This window comes from Agelaius tricolor, unplaced genomic scaffold (genome assembly GCF_023055355.1).
Source record: "Agelaius tricolor isolate 1412-34295 unplaced genomic scaffold, bAgeTri1.0.p SCAF_38, whole genome shotgun sequence".
Taxonomy (NCBI): Eukaryota; Metazoa; Chordata; class Aves; order Passeriformes; family Icteridae; genus Agelaius; species Agelaius tricolor.
This window is the reverse complement of record NW_027269298.1, coordinates 5,275,665-5,294,538: the sequence shown is the minus strand read 5'-3', so window position 1 is coordinate 5,294,538 and position 18,874 is coordinate 5,275,665. Positions and strand designations below refer to the sequence as shown.

At 54.8% G+C, this 18,874-nt stretch overlaps 4 protein-coding genes across 12 annotated transcripts in view; 2 read left to right on the top strand and 2 right to left on the bottom strand.

Annotated features, from left to right (window-relative positions):
• GAPVD1 (GTPase activating protein and VPS9 domains 1) overlaps positions 1-8,747 on the bottom strand; it is a 28,440-nt gene extending 19,693 nt beyond the window's left edge. Inside the window, exons 1-5 of one of the 8 annotated variants that reach the window (XM_071454032.1) lie at positions 8,671-8,747; positions 7,900-7,948; positions 2,400-2,596; positions 1,238-2,081; positions 105-191 (exon numbers count right to left, since the gene is read on the bottom strand). In XM_071454032.1, the coding sequence (XP_071310133.1) occupies positions 105-191; positions 1,238-2,081; positions 2,400-2,584 (1,116 nt within the window). In that variant the 5' untranslated portion in view covers positions 2,585-2,596; positions 7,900-7,948; positions 8,671-8,747. Of the gene's footprint in view, positions 1-104; positions 192-1,237; positions 2,082-2,399; positions 2,597-7,890; positions 7,949-8,073; positions 8,224-8,324; positions 8,456-8,620 lie in introns of those variants that run through there. The other 7 variants (XM_071454031.1, XM_071454035.1, XM_071454036.1 and 4 more) reach the window with 7 other exon arrangements.
• A 22-nt stretch (positions 8,748-8,769) lies between these two features.
• On the top strand, positions 8,770-12,790 carry HSPA5 (heat shock protein family A (Hsp70) member 5). 2 transcript variants are annotated; one of them, XM_071454039.1, is made up of 9 exons: positions 8,770-8,924; positions 9,117-9,255; positions 9,452-9,683; positions 9,912-10,049; positions 10,298-10,410; positions 10,489-10,879; positions 11,136-11,373; positions 11,564-11,731; positions 11,916-12,790. In XM_071454039.1, exons 2-9 carry the CDS (start codon positions 9,140-9,142, stop codon positions 12,473-12,475), a joined length of 1,956 nt encoding a protein of 651 aa, XP_071310140.1. In that variant the 5' UTR covers positions 8,770-8,924; positions 9,117-9,139; the 3' UTR covers positions 12,476-12,790. The 2 variants fall into 2 exon arrangements, with proteins under 2 accessions (XP_071310140.1, XP_071310141.1); XM_071454040.1 differs by having other exon boundaries at positions 8,856-8,935.
• Positions 12,791-13,264: 474 nt separating this feature from the next.
• RABEPK (Rab9 effector protein with kelch motifs) lies at positions 13,265-15,586 on the bottom strand. Its single transcript, XM_071454041.1, has 7 exons — positions 15,452-15,586; positions 15,178-15,314; positions 14,924-15,076; positions 14,671-14,832; positions 14,295-14,444; positions 13,965-14,114; positions 13,265-13,795 (listed from the first exon to the last, which is right to left on the bottom strand). Exons 1-7 carry the CDS (start codon positions 15,508-15,510, stop codon positions 13,533-13,535), a joined length of 1,074 nt encoding a protein of 357 aa, XP_071310142.1. The 5' UTR covers positions 15,511-15,586; the 3' UTR covers positions 13,265-13,532.
• A 16-nt stretch (positions 15,587-15,602) lies between these two features.
• On the top strand, positions 15,603-18,874 carry PPP6C (protein phosphatase 6 catalytic subunit). The gene is given in 7 exon segments (XM_071454043.1): positions 15,603-15,768; positions 15,770-15,949; positions 16,040-16,105; positions 16,457-16,598; positions 16,994-17,073; positions 17,174-17,383; positions 18,067-18,874. Coding segments are annotated over 7 exon segments (1,050 nt in total). The 5' UTR covers positions 15,603-15,645; the 3' UTR covers positions 18,316-18,874.

The window sequence follows — 18,874 nt, the reverse complement described above, 5'->3', positions numbered from 1 at the left end:
GAAATTAAACACTTAGTAGTCCTTTGCAAAGTCTGAGAAAGCAGGCTGCAGAAGGATGATGACGTATTCACCAAGTCTTGGATTTTTTCAGCCTGGATTCTTACTTTGTCAAATTTAGCGAGGCTGCTCTTTGTACGTGGATCTCCCTCCTCAGAGCCTGTCATTGCCAGCTGCTGCAGAAGTCTCCCAACCTGAAATCAAAAAGAAGTACACAGAATAAGCCTTTCATGGACCTGATTATAAAAAATATTCACAAAACCTCCTCCATTCTAAATCCTTTTTCATTTAATACTCCAAGGAATATTTCTGATTGAGTGGACAGAGATTTGTGCTTGCTTTCAGGGAAGAAAAAAATGCAAGAAGCTTTAGGAAAAAAAAGCAGTCATTGCCTTTAACAAGAAAATGTGCACACACAGTAGGCTGTGACCATCCATACTTCCCCCTGCCAGGAACAAAGCATGTTTTGTTTTTGCAACACGTCAGAATTGAGAGTTGAATCTAGGTCATCTAAACCTAGAGATTTTCAAAGGCTGCATATATTTTACTAAGGAGAAATAGCAGGAGGGCTAACCCTTTATTTCAGAGCACATATCCCTTATTCATCTCCACCTGCAAAGCAACCCTCAATTTAAAGAGCTGCCAAGTGCTCTGCTGCAGCACGTGAGCAGTGACACAGGAGAGGATTGCTGCTGGATTTCAGAGAAACACTGAGCAAACTCCCCAGCGTGACTGCACTGTAAGGATCACTCCCTGCCCACTTTATAGACAGCAGTAAAAAGCAGGTTTTGTTCCTCACATGGAGGAACATCCTCAGTCAGACAAGTGTTGCTCAACACCTTCAGATGACTCCTCTATGTAACATCATTAAATTGTCCAAGTGTTTGCATAATGGCAAAAGCTGGTCATGAGGGCTGGGGAATGCTCCAAGTAGAGCACTGGACACTACAAGGGGTTTTCAGCAAAGTATTTCATTATTTTTTGCAATACCTGGTATAATATTTAACATTTGCAAGAACAGCGTAACGTTCTTTTTCACACATTCCAGAATTCATCTTCTAGTCATTTATATGCCTTAGCTTCCAACCCTTAAAACAGCTTTTATAAAGGGTATTTGCAACTCTTTTAAGGGATACAGGAAAAAAATATATATACCTTCACTTGTACAGCAGTAGCATCAGTTCTAGAGGGAAGAAAAATGCTATTTATGTATTTTCAAGGCTCCCTTTGTGAATCATACCTGCATCAGATTAAATCTTGCCACCTCATTGATAGGAGCATCAGAAATGATGCCGTACTGCTCCGGGTTGACGATGGCAGGGCAGATGAAGCAGGCCAGGAGGAGATCTGTGCACATGGCTCTGACCTCGCCAACCTCCAGCCTGTCCACACACGACAGCGTTTTGTACATCTGCGACACAATCCACCTCAAGCTGTGGGGAAAACAGTACGTGTTTTGTTTGAGATAGCCAATGAATTTGTTGACCAGGGTCACCAGCTTGGCCTCGTTGGAGTCAACCATCTCTTGGACTCTCTGCTTGAACTTTTCTGTGCCTTTCTCTCCAAATAACTTCTCCTGCTGTACTGGGGAGAATCTCTCAATTAACTTGTTTGCATCGGTTTCCAGGTGGTCTTCATCCTCAACCAGAAGCTGCATGATTGGCTCATGTAAGGTAGCAGTAAGAAAAAGTTTTGCAGAAAAGAGTCCTTCAGAGAAGAGCTTGAACAGGATGCTGAAGGCACAGGTGCCTCGCCTCAGCAGCCGCCTGGGGTTGTCGCTTTCCTTCAGTTCAAACTCGATCAGGTAGCGGAGCACCTGCAGCAGGTAACTCTCGTCCTCCTGCATGATGCAGTTGCCATAGATGGAGGTGAAGACTGTGTGAATGACACTCTGGGTGTTGTCCTGGTTGAGCTTCTCTCCAGCAACCAGGCAGGACGCAATCAGCCTGGGGTTCTCTCTCAGTCTGTTCAGGAATTCTCCATAAGCAGTCTCCTGGAATCCCAGCTGCTTGTACCCATCCACAAACTGCGTGTCCTCCAAGATTTTTGCGTGCTGGCAACATTCAGCAGGAGAAGCTTCAGCACTTTAAAGAAAAACATTGAAACACTTTAAGTAACTCTTAAGTAAACAAACTTGCTAAGAGATACCACGTGATCTATCCATAAACCAGGCTGCCACAGAGGAAAAAGTCTTTCCAGATAGTTATTACAAATTATTTCAAATTCTGGATAGCTTGTTCTCATGAATAGAAGCAAAACAAACATGGGTATTAAAAACCAATTGCTTCAATGGCCAACAAGTACCTTTTGGTGTAAGATCCCCCAGCTGAGGTTTGGTTCACAGCCCCACATTGCTATGACAGCACAGCAGGGCCTGCAGGCTGGCAGAGGGTGTGCAGTACCTGGTGATGATGAGCCTGTCCAGGTTGATGCGCTGCTGTTTGGAGATCCAGGCCGTGCGGTAGAGCCGCTCCGCCGTCTTCAGCACGTCGGCGTTGAGGCGCTGGATCAGCGCCTTCTCCGAGCTCACGTACAGCCGCTCCTGCTTCAGGTGGTGGGCCAGCGTGTGGATGTCCAGCTTCACCATGGTGCCACAGCCCTGGCACACAGAGCAGCGCGGGTCAGCCCAGCAGGGACAGCCCTGCCAGCCCTGCAGTGGGCACAGGCTCACTGGGGCAGGGCACGCTGCTGTGCCCTCCTCAATCCCACCCTGCTCTCAGTGAAGGTTCCCAGTGCCAGCTCCATTGTCTGGCACACAGCAGGGACACTGGCACAGAAGCTGAAGGTATTTTCAGCTCGCCCTGGTGAGCAGGAACAGGAGCACAGCCCTGCCACAGCCCTGACCACACCTCAGGTGCACCTGGCCTTACCTGGGGACATGTGGCCCTGGCAACAGCTCAGGTGACACAAGTTCAGGGAGATGAAGACCAGCCCCAATCCCACTCACTGTCTGGGGAACAGACTCCCTCACCCTAAAGCCCATCCACACAACCCAGCACTGCCCAAGGACCTGGCTGTTGGAATCTCAGAACTGATGGTTAACTGCTTCACGTGTTCCCCACTAGAACTAGCAGCCACACCAGCTAATTTGGGAAGGACAAGGGTTGAGGCAGATTCCACCTGTAACAGACCATAATATACCTGTCACGTGTATCAGTAATGGAGATGTCAGAGGGCTCCAGTGAGGAGCCCTTCAAAGCAATACTACAGTCAAAACAAAAAACTTACTTCCCACAACCTGCAGTGACTCTGGACAAGCCTTGCTTCACAAACCCATTCAGAGCATGCTTGAGAAACTACAAATAATGTGCTGGAATGCCACGTGCTGGCCCAGTGCTCTCCCCTGCTAGTGTTTTAAAGATCTGTGTTTCACTGTTCAGCAGAGCAGGAGGTGATCCTCACTGAAGAATACAGATTAGCTCCCTCATTAGGCACAGGTGTCCCATTTGCTGGGTTTTTGCAGCCTGACAACCAGGTGCACTGACAACCATCACTGCTCCTTCTGTAATTAAGTCCTTTCATCTATAGTTTTAACCTCACAACCAGAAACCAGACATGAACAGAGAGGCTGTCACAATGCATTAAAAAACTGCAATTTTATTACACCCAAAGGTTTAAAGGCCACTCCTAGTAAACACAGAAACCTGGGTATAAAGCTCTTTTAAAAAAAACCCCAAACTCAAAAAGACCCCAAACCAAATTCAGCTCCATAACCAGAGGCTACAGCTGATGCATCCAAAAATGAGATTACGACAGGAACTTGAAGGATGTGCTAATTCAGATGTTTTTAACTGGGACAGTTTCAGAGAAATGATTAGAAGAAGAAACATTGCTGTTGCTGCCAAAGTTCTTTGTGAAACAAATAATAACTTCTTGCAACAAATTTATTTTTAGTCTCAAAATTTAAGAGCTTGCAAAAAAAAAAAAAAAAAAAAAACAAAACAAAACAACTAACCAGCAGTAAACTTGCTACTGCCTGCAAACACAGTAGTAACCAGTCTTTAGGTTGTGAGGTAGTGCTATCAGCCTGGAAAAAGAAGTTGAAGCCATAAAAGCACACACAAACAAGACCTGCAGAGCTGCCTTCTGCCTTTTCAGAGCTTCCCACTGTAGGGCTGTGCACAAGAGCTGCTCATATGTTATCAAACTGAACAGTTTTAGTTGGCATTTTCCACTTTCAGGTGTCAACCCCAGTCTCCACTTTCCTGGACAGAAAGTCACTCCAAGTGGATCTCCTGCTTCTAAGCAAGTTTGGGAAGGAAGGGGAGACCCCCATGGAGTACCCCTAGGAACAGCCTGTAGCCCCTGCCTACAGTCCTTTGTTTGGCCAAATTTCAAAAGTCTCTATTTTTGTGTCACTGGTTACAAACCCATTTAAGAGCAATCAGCCAAGCTGATTAAAGAACTCCTGAGGTGTTTCCTACACTTACAAGCAATTTCTCTCACTTTCACTTAGGGTCTTTTTCTGGTTTTGTTTATTAGATGTTTCCAGCACCAGGGATGGGCAAAGCTCCCTAAGAAGCCTCTGAGGAAGATGCTCTGTTCCTTCCTCCTCTGCCCACGGGTCAGAGCAAGCTCCACAAGCCCTGTCAGCAGAAGTCCACACAGCCCCACAGAGTGCAGAGATGTGACACACACATTAATCCACCTGCCCAGCAAAAAGAGCTCAGACTCCTGCACTGTACTGTTTGTGATGTCAGCTGAAAAAGACTGACAGCAGAAACCTCACCCTGCTTGGAAGGTGAGGTGAGCACCCAAGAGAGGAACAACTTGGGCACCTCCTCACGAAGAGCAGACTCTGAGGCCCTGAGAAACGGTGGGAAGGTGCCAACTGCCATGCATTCTGATTTTTTCTTTAAAACTAATTGCCTATCTGAACTCCAGGCCCAAAACAAGGCTCCAAAGAGCACCCTTAGCTGCATCTGTGCTGCTAAATATACTGGTCCTGTGACTACCTGATAACACCCCATCAGTTGGCCACTACCCACGTGTGTGTCTTATCTGCCTCTGCTGCAGAACAGCAGAAATAACGAAAGCAGAGCAGAATTGATTCAGAACTGAGCACAGCAGGTTACTGTGTGCCACTGCTTTGTCAAGAGCTGTGAAAATCCACAGGATTTTCTGTCAATCCACAGGACAGCTGCACGACAGCAGCTTTCATACAAGAAAATGGGATCAGCAGCTTCTCCAGCCTGGGAACCTCCATAAAAATCAAAGTGGCTCAACTGCAAGGGCTGTTGCTGAGATCCAGCTCTGTGGAGAGGAACACCTCATCACTGCCTTCCACCAGCTTTTAAATGAATTATTCTGAAGCCACACACACACAGCAAGCAAGAGCACAAACAACTCTGTCTCCACCTGAGGTTCCTGGCAGACACCTGGGAACAGCAGGGATGTAAAGCAGCAGTTTAACACACAATGCACTTCAGCAAGGCCCAGGGAAGAGCACCCAAAAAACCCAGTTGGGCAAGATGCAGACACTACTCCTCTCTTCAGACACTGGTATTACCAACAAGCTTGTCCTGAAAGAACAGGCTATTGTACCACTAATACACCTACCTGACACACACTGCTCCTCCCCAAAACCTCTTCCCTTCACAGCAGAACAGACAGCAGCTGCATCCCCTGACCAGGCTCCACAAGGTGCACTCCAGAGCACTTGGCCACAGCCACACTCAATGACACACCACGGAACAGCTCCAGAGCAGAGCCTCTGCTGATTCCTCATTTGCCAGATTACCTTATCAGCTGCTCATAAATAAAAAGGTGCCTGTAATTACCCAGCAATCTGGTTTATGATACCAGGCACAACACCTGAAATAGCAGATATCTGTACACAGCTATATAAAGGAGTCCCTTTAGGATATTTAGATATCCTAAATATCTAAAGCCTGCTGTGGCTGAAGGAACAACAGATATGTAAAATTGTGCTATGTGCAGATTACTTTTCAACCCTGGGATTTCATGTTGATATGGAAACATTTCCATTTTCTGTCAGCTATTTCAAGACTACTCAGGAACCTACAAGTAACTGTGACACAGTAAGAGCAGCTTAGCACAACAACTCAGACAATTTCCCTTCATGATGCTCCATATATCAACAACAAAGGCTGCATGACCTGACAGCATCCCAGATGCCTTGCCCTGCTGGCAGCACACATTTGTTCAGAACCTGAGGCAGTCTGTCCTTTGATGAACACAGGACACAGATTGTTTCCCACTCTTAAAGTCCTGGAGAACATGACATTGAATCTTCAGGTGCTGAACTCCACCTTACAATGTCCCTGGGATTGTCCTGTGGCATACAGGAACACACATCTCTCTTGCATGTTTCTGTGATTCAGTGACAGAAAAGAGGTAAAGTGGTGAACGCTGCTGGTACACCAGATCCTTCTTCCTCCTCCTGTGTTTCCTGCTCAGGGTTTCTTGCTCCTCCTGAGTCTTGCTATGCAAGCCTCAACTTCCAGAGCAAGTTTGGGCACATCTAACATAGGCAGGGCAGGGCAAGGCAAAATCCCTCCATCCTGCTGAAAAATAACTCCTAAGCAAGCCTGAATAACTTCCAAGCTAATTCAGCCCTGATGAAGTACCTCTTCCCTCATTAGTATTTATAGTAGCTTCTCACAAGCTTTATTTCTCCACACAAGCTAACTGCCCATCTCCCCCAGCTGAGCTAGCAGAGCCCTTTTCCAGCAGGATGGTTCACCATGACCCAGGGCTCACTGCTGAACCCTCACATTACAGCACCCACCAGCTCAAACATGTGTGACACACAAAATGCAGATCCACTGTCTAATTGTCATTAATAAGAAACTCATCCCCTCCCTTTGTTTCTGCCCAGAGGCTGCTCTCAGCTAGCCCTGGACATACTGCCCATCCACATGTGAGGAGAACCTCATTTCTCATGCCCCATAACAGAACTCATCAGTAAAGGACAGGATCAGCTGGCCACTAAATTATGGCATTGCCAATGCCATCTATAATGGCATTGCCGTGTTGCATAAAATCAGCAAAAGCACATAACCACACTAAAATCTATTCCAGTTGCTTGTGATGCCAGAAAGTGGAGTTCCCTTCAGGTGAGGATCACACTAAAAGACTTCCAGCCAGAACAAGTGCAGAACTTGAAGCTGTTCAGACTGACAAAACCAACCTGTTCTCCTGAGAGCAGCTCCCTTCCCATCTGCAAGGAAGGGCAGCTGCTGCTGAGGAGAGCATATTCTCTGTTATCTGACAAATATCACATCAAAATCCATGTGTTGAGCATCTTAAACATTTTGGAACCCTCCTCAGCAGTAGCAGTTGAAAAGTGCTTCCTGAAGCCACCATCCTGCTGCTTTTGCAGAGTATTTCAGATTTCATGGACTGCCCCTGCCATTTGCACTTCATCCTCTTCAAATTGCAGCTTCTACTCGTGAGTCAACTGCATCGTCCGCCAAAAGAGCACTTTACCTATCAGTAAGTGAAGTGTCACATGCCCGCTCCGAGAGCTCCATCCCAACAGCTCTCAGGAGCGCGGTATCATGACTTTGCAAGAAAAAACCCGACACAGCCTGCATGGAGCTCTCCAGCCTCAGGGGTCTGCGAGGGACCAAAAAGGGAAGTCACCGCACTGGTCAAGTTTCAAGTTTTAAACCTGCCCGACACAAAAGCCACGCAGGAGCGGCGGCAGCGAGCGGCTCCCGGCGCCGCGAGGGCCCCGCTCCGAGGGCTCCGGTTCTGCGAGTGCCCCCGCAGCGGGACCGCGGTGCCCGGACCGGCCGGGCGGGCAGGACAGGGCTGGCCCGGGCGAGAAGGGCACGGAGGAACCCCCGGCAAACCGCACCGACAACTTCTGCCGCCGGCCCCGCGCCGCTCCCCCGCCTCCCGAGCGCCCTATCGCGATAAACCCACCCGACATACCCTCCGCGGCTCCGTCTCTCCTCGGCTGCCCGCCTTCCCTCTCGCTGCCCTGGAAAAACCAAAGCGTTTTGTCAGGCCCCGGGCCTTCCTCCTCCTCCCACCGCTCCCTCCTCCTCCTCCTCCTCCTCGGGGGAGGAAGCCGAGCGCTGTCGCGGGATTCGAGCGTGTCCCTACCCGGCCAGCGCCCCGGCGGCTCCCGCTGCGGCCCGGGCGGGCGCGGCACTGCGCAGGCGGCGACGGCGCTCCTGGGACTTGTAGTCCCGGGGCCGGCACCGGCAGCGGGGCCGGGGCGAGGCGGAGCGGGGCGAGGGCCGGGCGGAGCCGGGGCCGCTCCTGGAGCTTCGCTCCGCCGTCAGCCCCGGCTCCGCCCGGCCCCGGCTTGTGCGTGCGGGGCTCGGTGCCGCGACATGGCGGGGCCTAGCGACCTGCTGGCAGCGGCGGGGCGGGCAGCGGCCGCCCGGGGACGGGTCCCGGTGTCGCCTCGGGGCGCTGGGCACACGCGTGTCACCTCATCCCCGGCGGGGGCGGGACGGCCTCTGCCCGGAGACCCCGCACGGCCCGGCCATGATGCCGGCCCGCTCCAACCTCCCCGCGCCTCCCCCCCAGCAGTGCCCCGGTACCGCCCGTACCCCCGGTGCCCCCGGGAGCGGCGGCACCCCCCCACCGGCGGGTTATCCCCCCCGGCCGGTAACCATGGAAACTTCCAGAAGTGCCCCCCCACCCCGCGGCCGTGGTCCCGCCCAGCCAATGGGGACGCTCCGCTTGGCTCACGCTTCTCTGTGGCCGCGGCCGGCGGGTGGAACCAATGGGGCGGCGCGAGGGGGGCGCGCCGGGCACGGCGGAGCGGCCGCGCGGTGCTCGCCAATCGCGGGAGGCCAGCTTGGTAGCAGCCGGCCAATGGAGAGGCTCCAGCGAGGGCGCGGCAGCCAATGGAGAGGCTCCACGAAGGGGTAACGGAAGGTATAAAAGGGCGGGCGGCGCGGCCTGGCGGCTCAGCGGAGATCGGGGCGCGGCGCTTCTGCACGGTGAGGGCGCGATAAGGGCCGCACGGGGCTGGGCCGGTGCGGGGGGGATGGCGGTTGAGGGCACGGAAAGATGGGCCGGGGACGCGGGGTGATTCCGCACGGCGGGGGCTGGGTGGTTGCGGCGCGGGGAGGGGTGAGGGGGGCGGCCACGCACGTGGCGCCTCCGTTGTGTAACCGGCGGCCTCTCGGTAGGTGGGCGCAGGTGAGCGGTCGGGATGAGGCTTCTGCTGCTGACGCTGCTGGCGCTGCGCGCCGTCTGGGCGGACGACGAGGAGAAGAAGGAGGACGTGGGCACGGTGGTGGGCATCGACCTGGGCACCACCTACTCCTGGTACGGGGGGCCGGCCGGGCTGGCGGGCGGGGGCCCGGGCCCTTCTGGGCAGGCAGGGCCCACGGGAGCTGTGGGAAGCGCTTGCGGGCCCGGGAGGGCGCGGGGAGGAGCAGAAGGGGAGGCGGGGGGGGCGGGGGGTGTGGATGTGTGCAGGCCGCGGCCCCGCCTGACCGTTCCGCTCCCCCCCCAACACCAGCGTGGGCGTCTTCAAGAACGGGCGCGTGGAAATCATCGCCAATGACCAGGGGAACCGCATCACACCGTCCTACGTGGCCTTCACCCCCGAGGGGGAGCGCTTGATCGGGGATGCTGCCAAGAACCAGCTCACGTCCAATCCGGAGAACACCGTGTTTGATGCCAAGCGGCTCATCGGCCGCACCTGGAATGACCCCTCCGTGCAGCAGGACATCAAGTACCTGCCCTTCAAGGTGGGTCCCGAGTGCAGAGGCAGGGGGGCTGGAGGGGAGGACTACAGTTCTGGTCAGAAGAGGCATCTGGTCACAGTGCCCCATGGGAGGATTGGTGTGTAAACAACAGTTCCTGGTGTTAGCTGTGCTCAGGTTATGCTTGTCATAGAGGTTTGCCTTGGTGTTTAGAAAGAACCTTGGGAACAAGTTGGAATAGTTGAATGAGACAGTATCCTTTGTTCTCCTCAGGTGGTCGAGAAGAAAGCCAAGCCCCATATTCAGGTTGATGTTGGAGGTGGACAGACAAAAACATTTGCTCCTGAAGAAATTTCTGCAATGGTCCTGACAAAGATGAAGGAAACAGCAGAGGCTTACTTGGGGAAGAAAGTAAGTGCACAGGAAGCACTGGTAACATCTTGAATTAGCTTTAGGAAATGGCAGAAGGGTAGGCTGAGCCAGGACTGACCTTACCATCCCAAACCACAGTCAGTGCTGCAGGCCCCTGCAGCAGCCCTGTCCGATGGGCTCAGCTGCTGCTGGCTCTTCATCTCTGAGAATGGGCTGCTTGTTCCAGCAGTGCTCAGAGTGGCTGGTACTGCTTACAGAGTGTAACAAAGCTGTCCCTCCCTGCTCAGGTGACCCACGCTGTTGTCACGGTGCCAGCCTACTTCAATGACGCCCAGCGCCAGGCCACCAAGGACGCGGGCACCATCGCGGGGCTCAACGTGATGCGCATCATCAACGAGCCGTGAGTAGCCCACCCTGTCCTGCCCCAGGGGAGCTGTGGGCTGCCACCCCCAGCCCTGACAGCCCGTTCCCTCTACAGAACAGCTGCTGCCATTGCTTATGGACTGGACAAGAGAGAGGGAGAGAAGAACATCCTTGTATTCGACCTGGGTGGTGGAACTTTTGATGTGTCCCTCCTCACAATTGACAACGGAGTCTTTGAAGTTGTAGCTACTAATGGAGACACTCACCTGGGTGGAGAAGACTTTGACCAGCGTGTTATGGAGCACTTCATCAAGCTCTACAAGAAGAAAACTGGCAAAGATGTTAGGAAGGATAACAGAGCTGTGCAGAAGCTGAGGCGGGAGGTGGAGAAGGCCAAGAGAGCTTTGTCATCTCAGCACCAGGCCAGGATTGAAATAGAGTCCTTCTTTGAAGGAGAAGATTTTTCGGAGACACTCACTCGAGCCAAGTTTGAGGAGCTGAACATGGTAAGTTTAGAAAGGTAAAGTTACACAGCCTCAGCTCTGGATTGGGACTGGGGAATGTGCAGCATCTCATGCTGTGACACTGCACTTTGGAGTATAAATAACTCCGTGTAAGCAGGCAGCTGTTCCTGCCAGGGAGCTGGGCCTCAGACAGTTTGGCATCTCTGCTCTATAGTGGTTGTACTTTGTACCTCTGGGGCTGCACAATGGAGTGTGCTGGGAATAGAGTCTCACAATCTTTGGGGTTTTGTCTTTGCAGGACCTGTTCCGTTCCACTATGAAGCCTGTTCAGAAAGTCCTGGAAGATTCTGACCTGAAGAAGTCTGATATTGATGAGATTGTCTTGGTTGGTGGATCAACTCGCATCCCCAAGATCCAGCAGCTCGTTAAAGAGTTCTTCAATGGGAAGGAGCCTTCTCGGGGCATTAACCCAGATGAGGCTGTGGCCTACGGTGCAGCTGTGCAGGCCGGGGTGCTCTCTGGGGACCAGGATACAGGTAATGGCACCTTCACTGCCACCTAAGAGTTGACTCAACAGTGGATGTTGGGCATTGACAAGCAAATGCAGATAAACTTGGATCTTTTCCAGTCCTTGGAGTTCTGTGCCCCTGCGGCCTCAGGATCCTGTCTGCAGCGTTGTGTTTTGTGTTGAAGTTGTGTCACAGTCTTGCCTTTGATCTGTTCCAGGTGACTTGGTGTTGCTCGATGTCTGTCCCCTGACTCTTGGCATTGAGACCGTTGGAGGTGTCATGACCAAGCTGATCCCAAGAAACACCGTTGTTCCCACCAAGAAGTCTCAGATCTTCTCCACAGCTTCTGACAACCAGCCAACTGTGACCATCAAGGTCTATGAAGGTGGGTGTCAGCTGTGGTGGCCCATGTGACAGCTGGAATCTGTCTGCTGTAGGGTTTTCATTCTTGTTCCTGATTGTCACAAAGGCTGTAGGTACTTTGTTCATGGAACTGTGTCACTCATGGTTTCACAAAGTACAGGCCACAGCTGGGCAAGAAAGTAACCCTGTGTCATTGTTTGTTGCAGGTGAGCGTCCCCTGACCAAGGACAACCATCTGCTGGGCACCTTTGATCTGACGGGAATCCCTCCTGCCCCTCGGGGTGTGCCCCAGATCGAGGTCACCTTTGAAATTGATGTGAACGGGATCCTCCGTGTCACGGCCGAGGACAAGGGCACCGGCAACAAGAACAAGATCACCATCACCAACGACCAGAACAGGCTGACACCAGAGGAGATCGAGAGGATGGTCAACGATGCCGAGAAGTTTGCCGAGGAAGACAAGAAGCTGAAGGAACGCATCGATGCCCGGAATGAGCTGGAAAGCTACGCCTATTCCCTGAAGAATCAGATTGGGGACAAGGAGAAGCTGGGTGGGAAGCTGTCCTCTGAGGACAAGGAAACAATAGAGAAAGCAGTGGAGGAAAAGATCGAGTGGCTGGAAAGCCATCAGGATGGGGACATAGAAGATTTCAAAGCACAAAAGAAGGAGCTGGAGGAGGTGGTTCAGCCCATCGTGAGCAAGCTGTACGGCAGCGCCGGCCCCCCGCCCGGCGAGGAGGAGGCAGCAGAGAAGGACGAGTTGTAGATACCGGTGTCCCCGAATGTGGTGTGTGTATATATTGGACTCAGGAACACTTGTTTAAAATATTGAACTCTTAATTTGGAATGTAACTTTGAATCTTCACTCGTGAGTGGAGCTGGAACCGCTAGCCCGACGTGGCTGTATCCTGCTTTTCGTTAGCAGTTGCTCGATGTCTGGGGAGGGGAGCGGGGTGGGAGTGTAAATGTGGGTTTAGAAGTATTGGCAGTGGAACATTCTATTTAACAACTTGGTCATGTGAACTTGGTGTAGAGCTTTTCTACCTGGAGTGACCACAATAAATTTGTTATTTACACTGGACTCTGTTCTGGTTCTGTGATCTCCATTACCCAGCTCCAGCCAGGATCTGGATTAACCCTGAAGGATGGAGTGCAACTCACCCCCTCAAGGTCACCTTTCATGGGCTCATGGAGAGTGGGAGGTTTGAAAGCAGGAGCTGGGCCTCTGTTCCCTTGGGGTGAACTGGGGTTCAGTTTCTGAAGGGAGAGGATGGACTTGGACCTCACTGCACTTTTACAAGAGATCCTGATAAGGAAGGGGGGATCAAGCCTGAGTAACTGCTGAAGGGGCAGCTTTTATTGAGCTGGGAGAGGGAGGTTATCCACCAGAACCCGTTGCCTGCAGTAGTGGGGGAGGAGCTTGGCTTAATTATGTTTTCCTGCAGTATTAAAACTTCAGAGCTTTTAATAAAGTGTCATATGAAACAGACCAGTTTTTTGAACAGTGAAAAGTAGTTTACACCTAATAAAGGTTCTTAGAAAAAAAGAAGCCTAATTGAAATTTGGTCTCTTTATTTAACTGATCCTTATCCAATCCATGGGATTAGTTAAGTCCAGAATGACCTTGTCTGGTGCCAGCTCCAGCAGTGCCTCAAAACACCTTGGCTCCTGCCATGTTCCCTGGGCTGGGGCTGCAGCAATACCCTGTTCAGGCACAGGCCCTGTCCCTCAGGGGTGCCAGCACCGTGCCAGCTGCCCCAGGGTAAGGACATGTTTAGGGGGCACAATTAGGCCCAGGGGCCGAGGCTGGTGCTGTGGGGACTCTACTCGATGAGGGTGACCAGACAGTCCCTGTGTATCTGCCCCTGGGTGTCCATGCCCCCAAACACGAACAGCAGATGGACAGAGGTGTCTTCAGCACAGCCCTCTCCCAGGCCCTGCTGGAGGGGCTCAGCTCTGTCAGCTGCTGGGATCTCTCCTGTGTCCCCCTGTGCCCCAGCCTGCCAGGGGATGACACACATGGCGTGGTCCAGCCTCCCACTGGGCAGGGGAGACTCAAACTGCAGGAGCGTCCAGTGCTGCCTTCCTGCAGTGCAAAGACACAGTCACAGCTTTAAATATCACACACCAGGCTCCATACATTCAAAGTTTTGAGCATTCAGTCCTGCAGTGGTGTAACTCCAGGGCTTGAGCAGGTAACATGCTCCCCAGCTGCCTGGCGTCTTCCCTGGCACCCCTGAGAGCAGCCTCCCTACCTGTGTGATACTTGTATGTAGTATCCAGTGTCCCATCTGGACCTATTCCACCAAAAATGTACAAGTGGTCCTGAAATGCTGCCGAGGAGTGGGATGCCCTTCCTCCAGGGACATCCCCAGTGGCTGGGATCTTCTCCCATCTCATGTCATCTGGTGCAGGAAACAACACCTCCAGGGTTATGCATTACACAAACCCCACGCAGTTTGTTGATTTAAACAAAGAAGGTAGTACTTTAAGCACTTAAGAACTAGTATTTCAGAAAAAAACATTCCCCCAAATCAAAGCACAGCTCACAGGTATTGCCCTGCAGTACCTCCATCCACACTTACTTGTGTCGATGCAGAACAAGTCATTGTAAAAAACATCTCCAGCTAAACCCCCGTGGATGAAGAGTTTGGTCCCAACTGCAACCACGGCGTGTCCGTGCCGAGGGGAAGGGGGATCACCATGAGTCTCCAGCTGGGACCAGGCCAGGGTGGCTAAAAATGGGAGCACACGGGCATAGGAAGAAAACTATGGCAATTCTACAGACCAGCAACCCCAGAGCCCTGCTGAGGCTTCCCACCCAAGCCACGGGGTCTGAATTCCCACACGAACACAAGAGCCTGTCAAGAGAGGGACAGCCACCCATCCCGTGGGACTTCTCTCCAAACAGAGCTCAGCAATTCCAGCCCTCCAGCGCTCCCGTGCCCCAGTGGGAGGTACCTGTGTCGAACACGTGCAGCCGCTGGTCTTTCACCGGCTCCGCTCCCTTGTCTCCACCCCCGAACACGAAGAGCCGGGCCCCGATGGCCGCCGAGGACGTGTGGAATGTCCGAGGCTGCGGCTGCTCCCCCCTCACTGCAGGGCTCTCCCACCTTCCTATTTCTAGTTAAGACATTTGATTAACCGAACAACCAACACGGGGACGGAGGCGGGGCCCGTCTCGCAGCCCGAACCCCGGCCCTGGGGCACTCACCGGGGTCCAGCACCTGAACGCAGCCGCGATTCCCGGCGGGGTGCGCTCCGCCGAACACCCAGAGGCGCGGGGGGCCAACGGCGGGCAGCATGGTGGCGTGCTCGTAGCGCGGCCGCAGTCCGCGCCAGCCGGCGGGGACCCAGCGCAGCGGGGCTGTGGACGGGGACAGGCGATCGGTCCCGGTCCCGGTCCCGGTCCCGGTCCCGGTCCCTGTCCCGGTCCCGGTTCCAGCCCCGGCCCGGCCCGGCCCTCACCAAGCTCCACGAAATGCGCGTCCGCGAAGGCCCCGGCGGGGTCGGCGCCGCCCAGCAGCAGGACGCGGCCGGGCAGGAGGAGGCAGCCGAGTCCCACGCGGCCGCGGGGCCGCTCCCCGCGCGGGCTCAGCCGGTACCTGCGGGGTGAGGGCGGCGCTCAGCGCGGGCTGGGCCGGCCCGGGCTCCCGCCGGTCTCCCCGCCCCGCTCATCGCTATCCCCCCATCACCCCCGCCCGGCCAGCGCCGTGCCCGCCGGTGCCCCCGCCGCGCTCACCATTGTCCCGGGCGCGGCCGCCGCCCCGGCTGCAGCAGCGGCAGCGCCCGCGGCGCCATGGCACCGGGGCCGCTGCCGGGCCGGCCGGCCGGAAGTGCCGCCGGAAGTGCCCTGCGCTTCCGCCCGCGCCGGCGGCGCGCTCCGCCGCCCGGAAGTGGCGGGGGGGGGCCCGCTTCTGCCCGACCCGTGCCAAGATGGCGCCGCTGGACCTGGACAAGTACGTGGAGATCGCGCGGCTCTGCAAGTACCTGCCCGAGAACGACCTCAAGGTGCGGCCGCGGCGGCGGGGCCGGGACCGGCCGGGGCGGGCCGGGGCCGGGGTGGGCGCAGCCGGGCGGGCCGGAGCGGGCGGTGCCGGTGGTCCCGGCGCTGACCCCGACCCTGCTCCGCTCCGTCCCGCAGCGCCTCTGTGACTATGTCTGTGACCTGCTGCTGGAGGAGTCCAACGTCCAGCCCGTCTCTACGCCCGTCACCGTCTGCGGGGACATCCACGGGCAGGTAAGGCCGGGCCGGGCCGCTCCCGGTGCAGCCCCGGGCCGGAGTCGGTGCCAATGCCCGGTGCCCCCTCACGCCTCTCTCCCCCCGCAGTTCTATGACCTGTGCGAGCTGTTCCGGACCGGCGGGCAGGTCCCCGACACCAACTACATCTTCATGGTAGGTGCGCCGGGCGCGGCGCGGCCCCGCTGGGTTTGACAGGGGCCTGGGCTGAAATCCCGAGGGGCTCCCGAGTTCCGCGCCCCGCCCGGCGCCGGTGTTGGCTCCTGCCCGCCGGGAGCCCCGCGGGGTGAGGCAGAGCGTCCTGCCCTGCCCGGGTGTCCCGGGGTCACGTCAGGACAGCGGAGAGAGGAGTGCCCAGCCCACACCCGACACTCGCAGTGCCCGGAGCCGCCGCGGGTCCCAGCAGGTCCCGGTGCCCTCCAGCGCTGGGTTCCTTTGTGGCAGTGAGGATTGAGAGCGGATGTGTCACTGTGCCCTTTCTCCATGTGCGGCTCTCTCTGCCTTCAGGGGGACTTTGTAGACCGAGGGTATTACAGCCTCGAGACGTTCACGTACCTCCTTGCACTAAAAGCCAAGTGGCCTGACCGTATCACGCTGCTGCGAGGCAACCACGAGAGCAGGCAGATCACCCAGGTGTACGGGTTCTACGGTGAGTGCTGCCTGTGGCTGCAGCTCCTCTGCCTCGGGAAACCCTGGCTTGGCCACAGTGCCCGGGGGCTGGGGGGGACACGGGCTCCAGGGCTGTCCTTTGGTAACATGGTCATTGTGTTTCTGAAATGGAATGTGTTTAAGGCAGATCTTGCTGCTTTTTTCCTCTGGCACGTGGGGTTGCTGCTTGTGTCGTGGTGCCACATTCAGGCACAGGCAGAGCAGGAGGTGCTCGGTCCCTCCTGCTGCTGGTGCTGGTGCTGGCCAGCAGCAGGACCCAGCACAGGTCTCCTGGCAGGGCTCGTGTGGCACACCTGGGTGTGCAGGTTCTGCTGTCAGTGTTTGCTCTGCCTGTTTCCTCTGATCCACCAGGAATAAAAGCTTTCTCTCCAACAGACGAGTGCCAAACCAAATACGGGAACGCGAACGCCTGGAGATACTGCACCAAAGTCTTTGACATGCTCACAATAGCAGCTGTAAGTGCAAACCCCACGCTAACACACTGTCCTGATGGGAGCTGGGAGCTGGGGCTCCCCTGGCAGCCATGCTGAGGGTGCTCGTGTCATTCCCCTGCAGTTAATAGACGAGCAGATCCTGTGTGTGCACGGGGGCCTCTCCCCAGACATCAAGACCCTGGACCAGATCCGGACCATTGAGCGCAACCAGGAGATCCCTCACAAAGGCGCCTTCTGCGACCTGGTGTGGTCAGACCCCGAGGACGTGGACACGTGGGCCATCAGCCCCCGTGGGGCGGGCTGGCTCTTCGGGGCCAAGGTCACCAATGAGGTAACTCACTGCTGCTCAGGGCCACATGGCCCAGTGTGGGCTGGGGGAGCTGAGGGGCTCAGCTCACTGTGGGGTTTGGGTGGAGCAAGGGCAATGCAGGATACTGAACTGCCCTGTCACACCTCTGCGAGTAACTCATGGTGGTGTGGTGGGGAAGCTTGGCTTGTGCCAGCTGGAAAAAATGAGCCACTTGAACCTAAAAGCACAAATTTAACTGCCAGATGTACTAATACCCATCTTGCTTTTGAAAAGTGACATGGTGGGACTCACGACTGTCCCTGGGCTCTGTGTGGAATGGTTTCCTAAGGATCTAGGAGAAAAATACCCTTTTTTAAGCAATTCTTGAGTTAATTTTGTTGTGTCTGCACTGAGCAGACTCCTCAGGGCTCTACCCAGTGGCCTCACCAGGCTCTGACCTGGCCAGGCTCAGCCTGCATTATTGTGTGGCCCTGGCACAGCACGTTCAGGAAGGGCTCAGCCTGGGGACAGCACAGCCCTGCTGCCTGGGTGTCAGCTGTTCCCAGTGCTCGGGTGTTGGCACCTGTATGTCACAGGGTGTCTCAGTGCTGGGTCCCCAGCCCTGCAGTGTTCTCTGTCCTGCTGTGGGGCCAGCCCAGGAGCAGCACGGGTGTGGGCAGCGGCACTCGGGCCACGCTGAGCTGACCTTCCCCCTTCCCTTGCAGTTTGTTCACATCAACAACCTGAAGCTGATCTGCAGAGCACACCAGCTCGTCCACGAAGGATACAAATTCATGTTTGATGAGAAGTTGGTAACGGTATGGTCAGCTCCCAACTACTGCTACCGCTGCGGGAACATCGCATCCATCATGGTCTTTAAAGATGTAAATACAAGAGAACCAAAGTTATTCCGCGCAGTTCCAGACTCAGAGCGTGTCATTCCTCCCAGGACAACCACGCCGTACTTCCTCTGAGCCCCGCCCGCCTGCTGTCACCTCTCCCTGTCCTGCCCCTTTACAATATACTTTTTATTGAGCACTTTGCTGCTGAAATGCTGCCTCTTGCCTTTTTTATTTTTAAATTATCTAAATTTATTGTGTATTATGGTGTCTGTAGCAAGTTTTTTTTCCCCACCCCTAGATTAATTTCAGAGTATTTGTAATATGTTCTTGAGATTTGTACTACTGCATGTAGTCCTCGCCTAGTCCTGGGTTAGATGAACCGATTCCTTTAACCACCACGCTGCGGGAGCTGCTCGGGCCGCTCTCTTGTTCAGCTTTTTGTTTTTGGTAAGTTTTAAGAAATTTCAGCAGCAAAGTCAGTGCCCGGTGCGCGGCGGGGCCGGGGCTGCCCTTGCTGCGGTCACGGCGCAGGACCGAGCCAGCCTTTTCCGAGTGTTCCGTGGATCCCAATAAAGCGGTCCAAGGGCTGTTCCCCATCCCCGGTTTGTTCCGTTTTCCTCGGGATCCCGATTAAACCCGCGAACTGCTGCAGCGACGGGATTTGTACATTAAAGTCATTGTTCGGATTTTT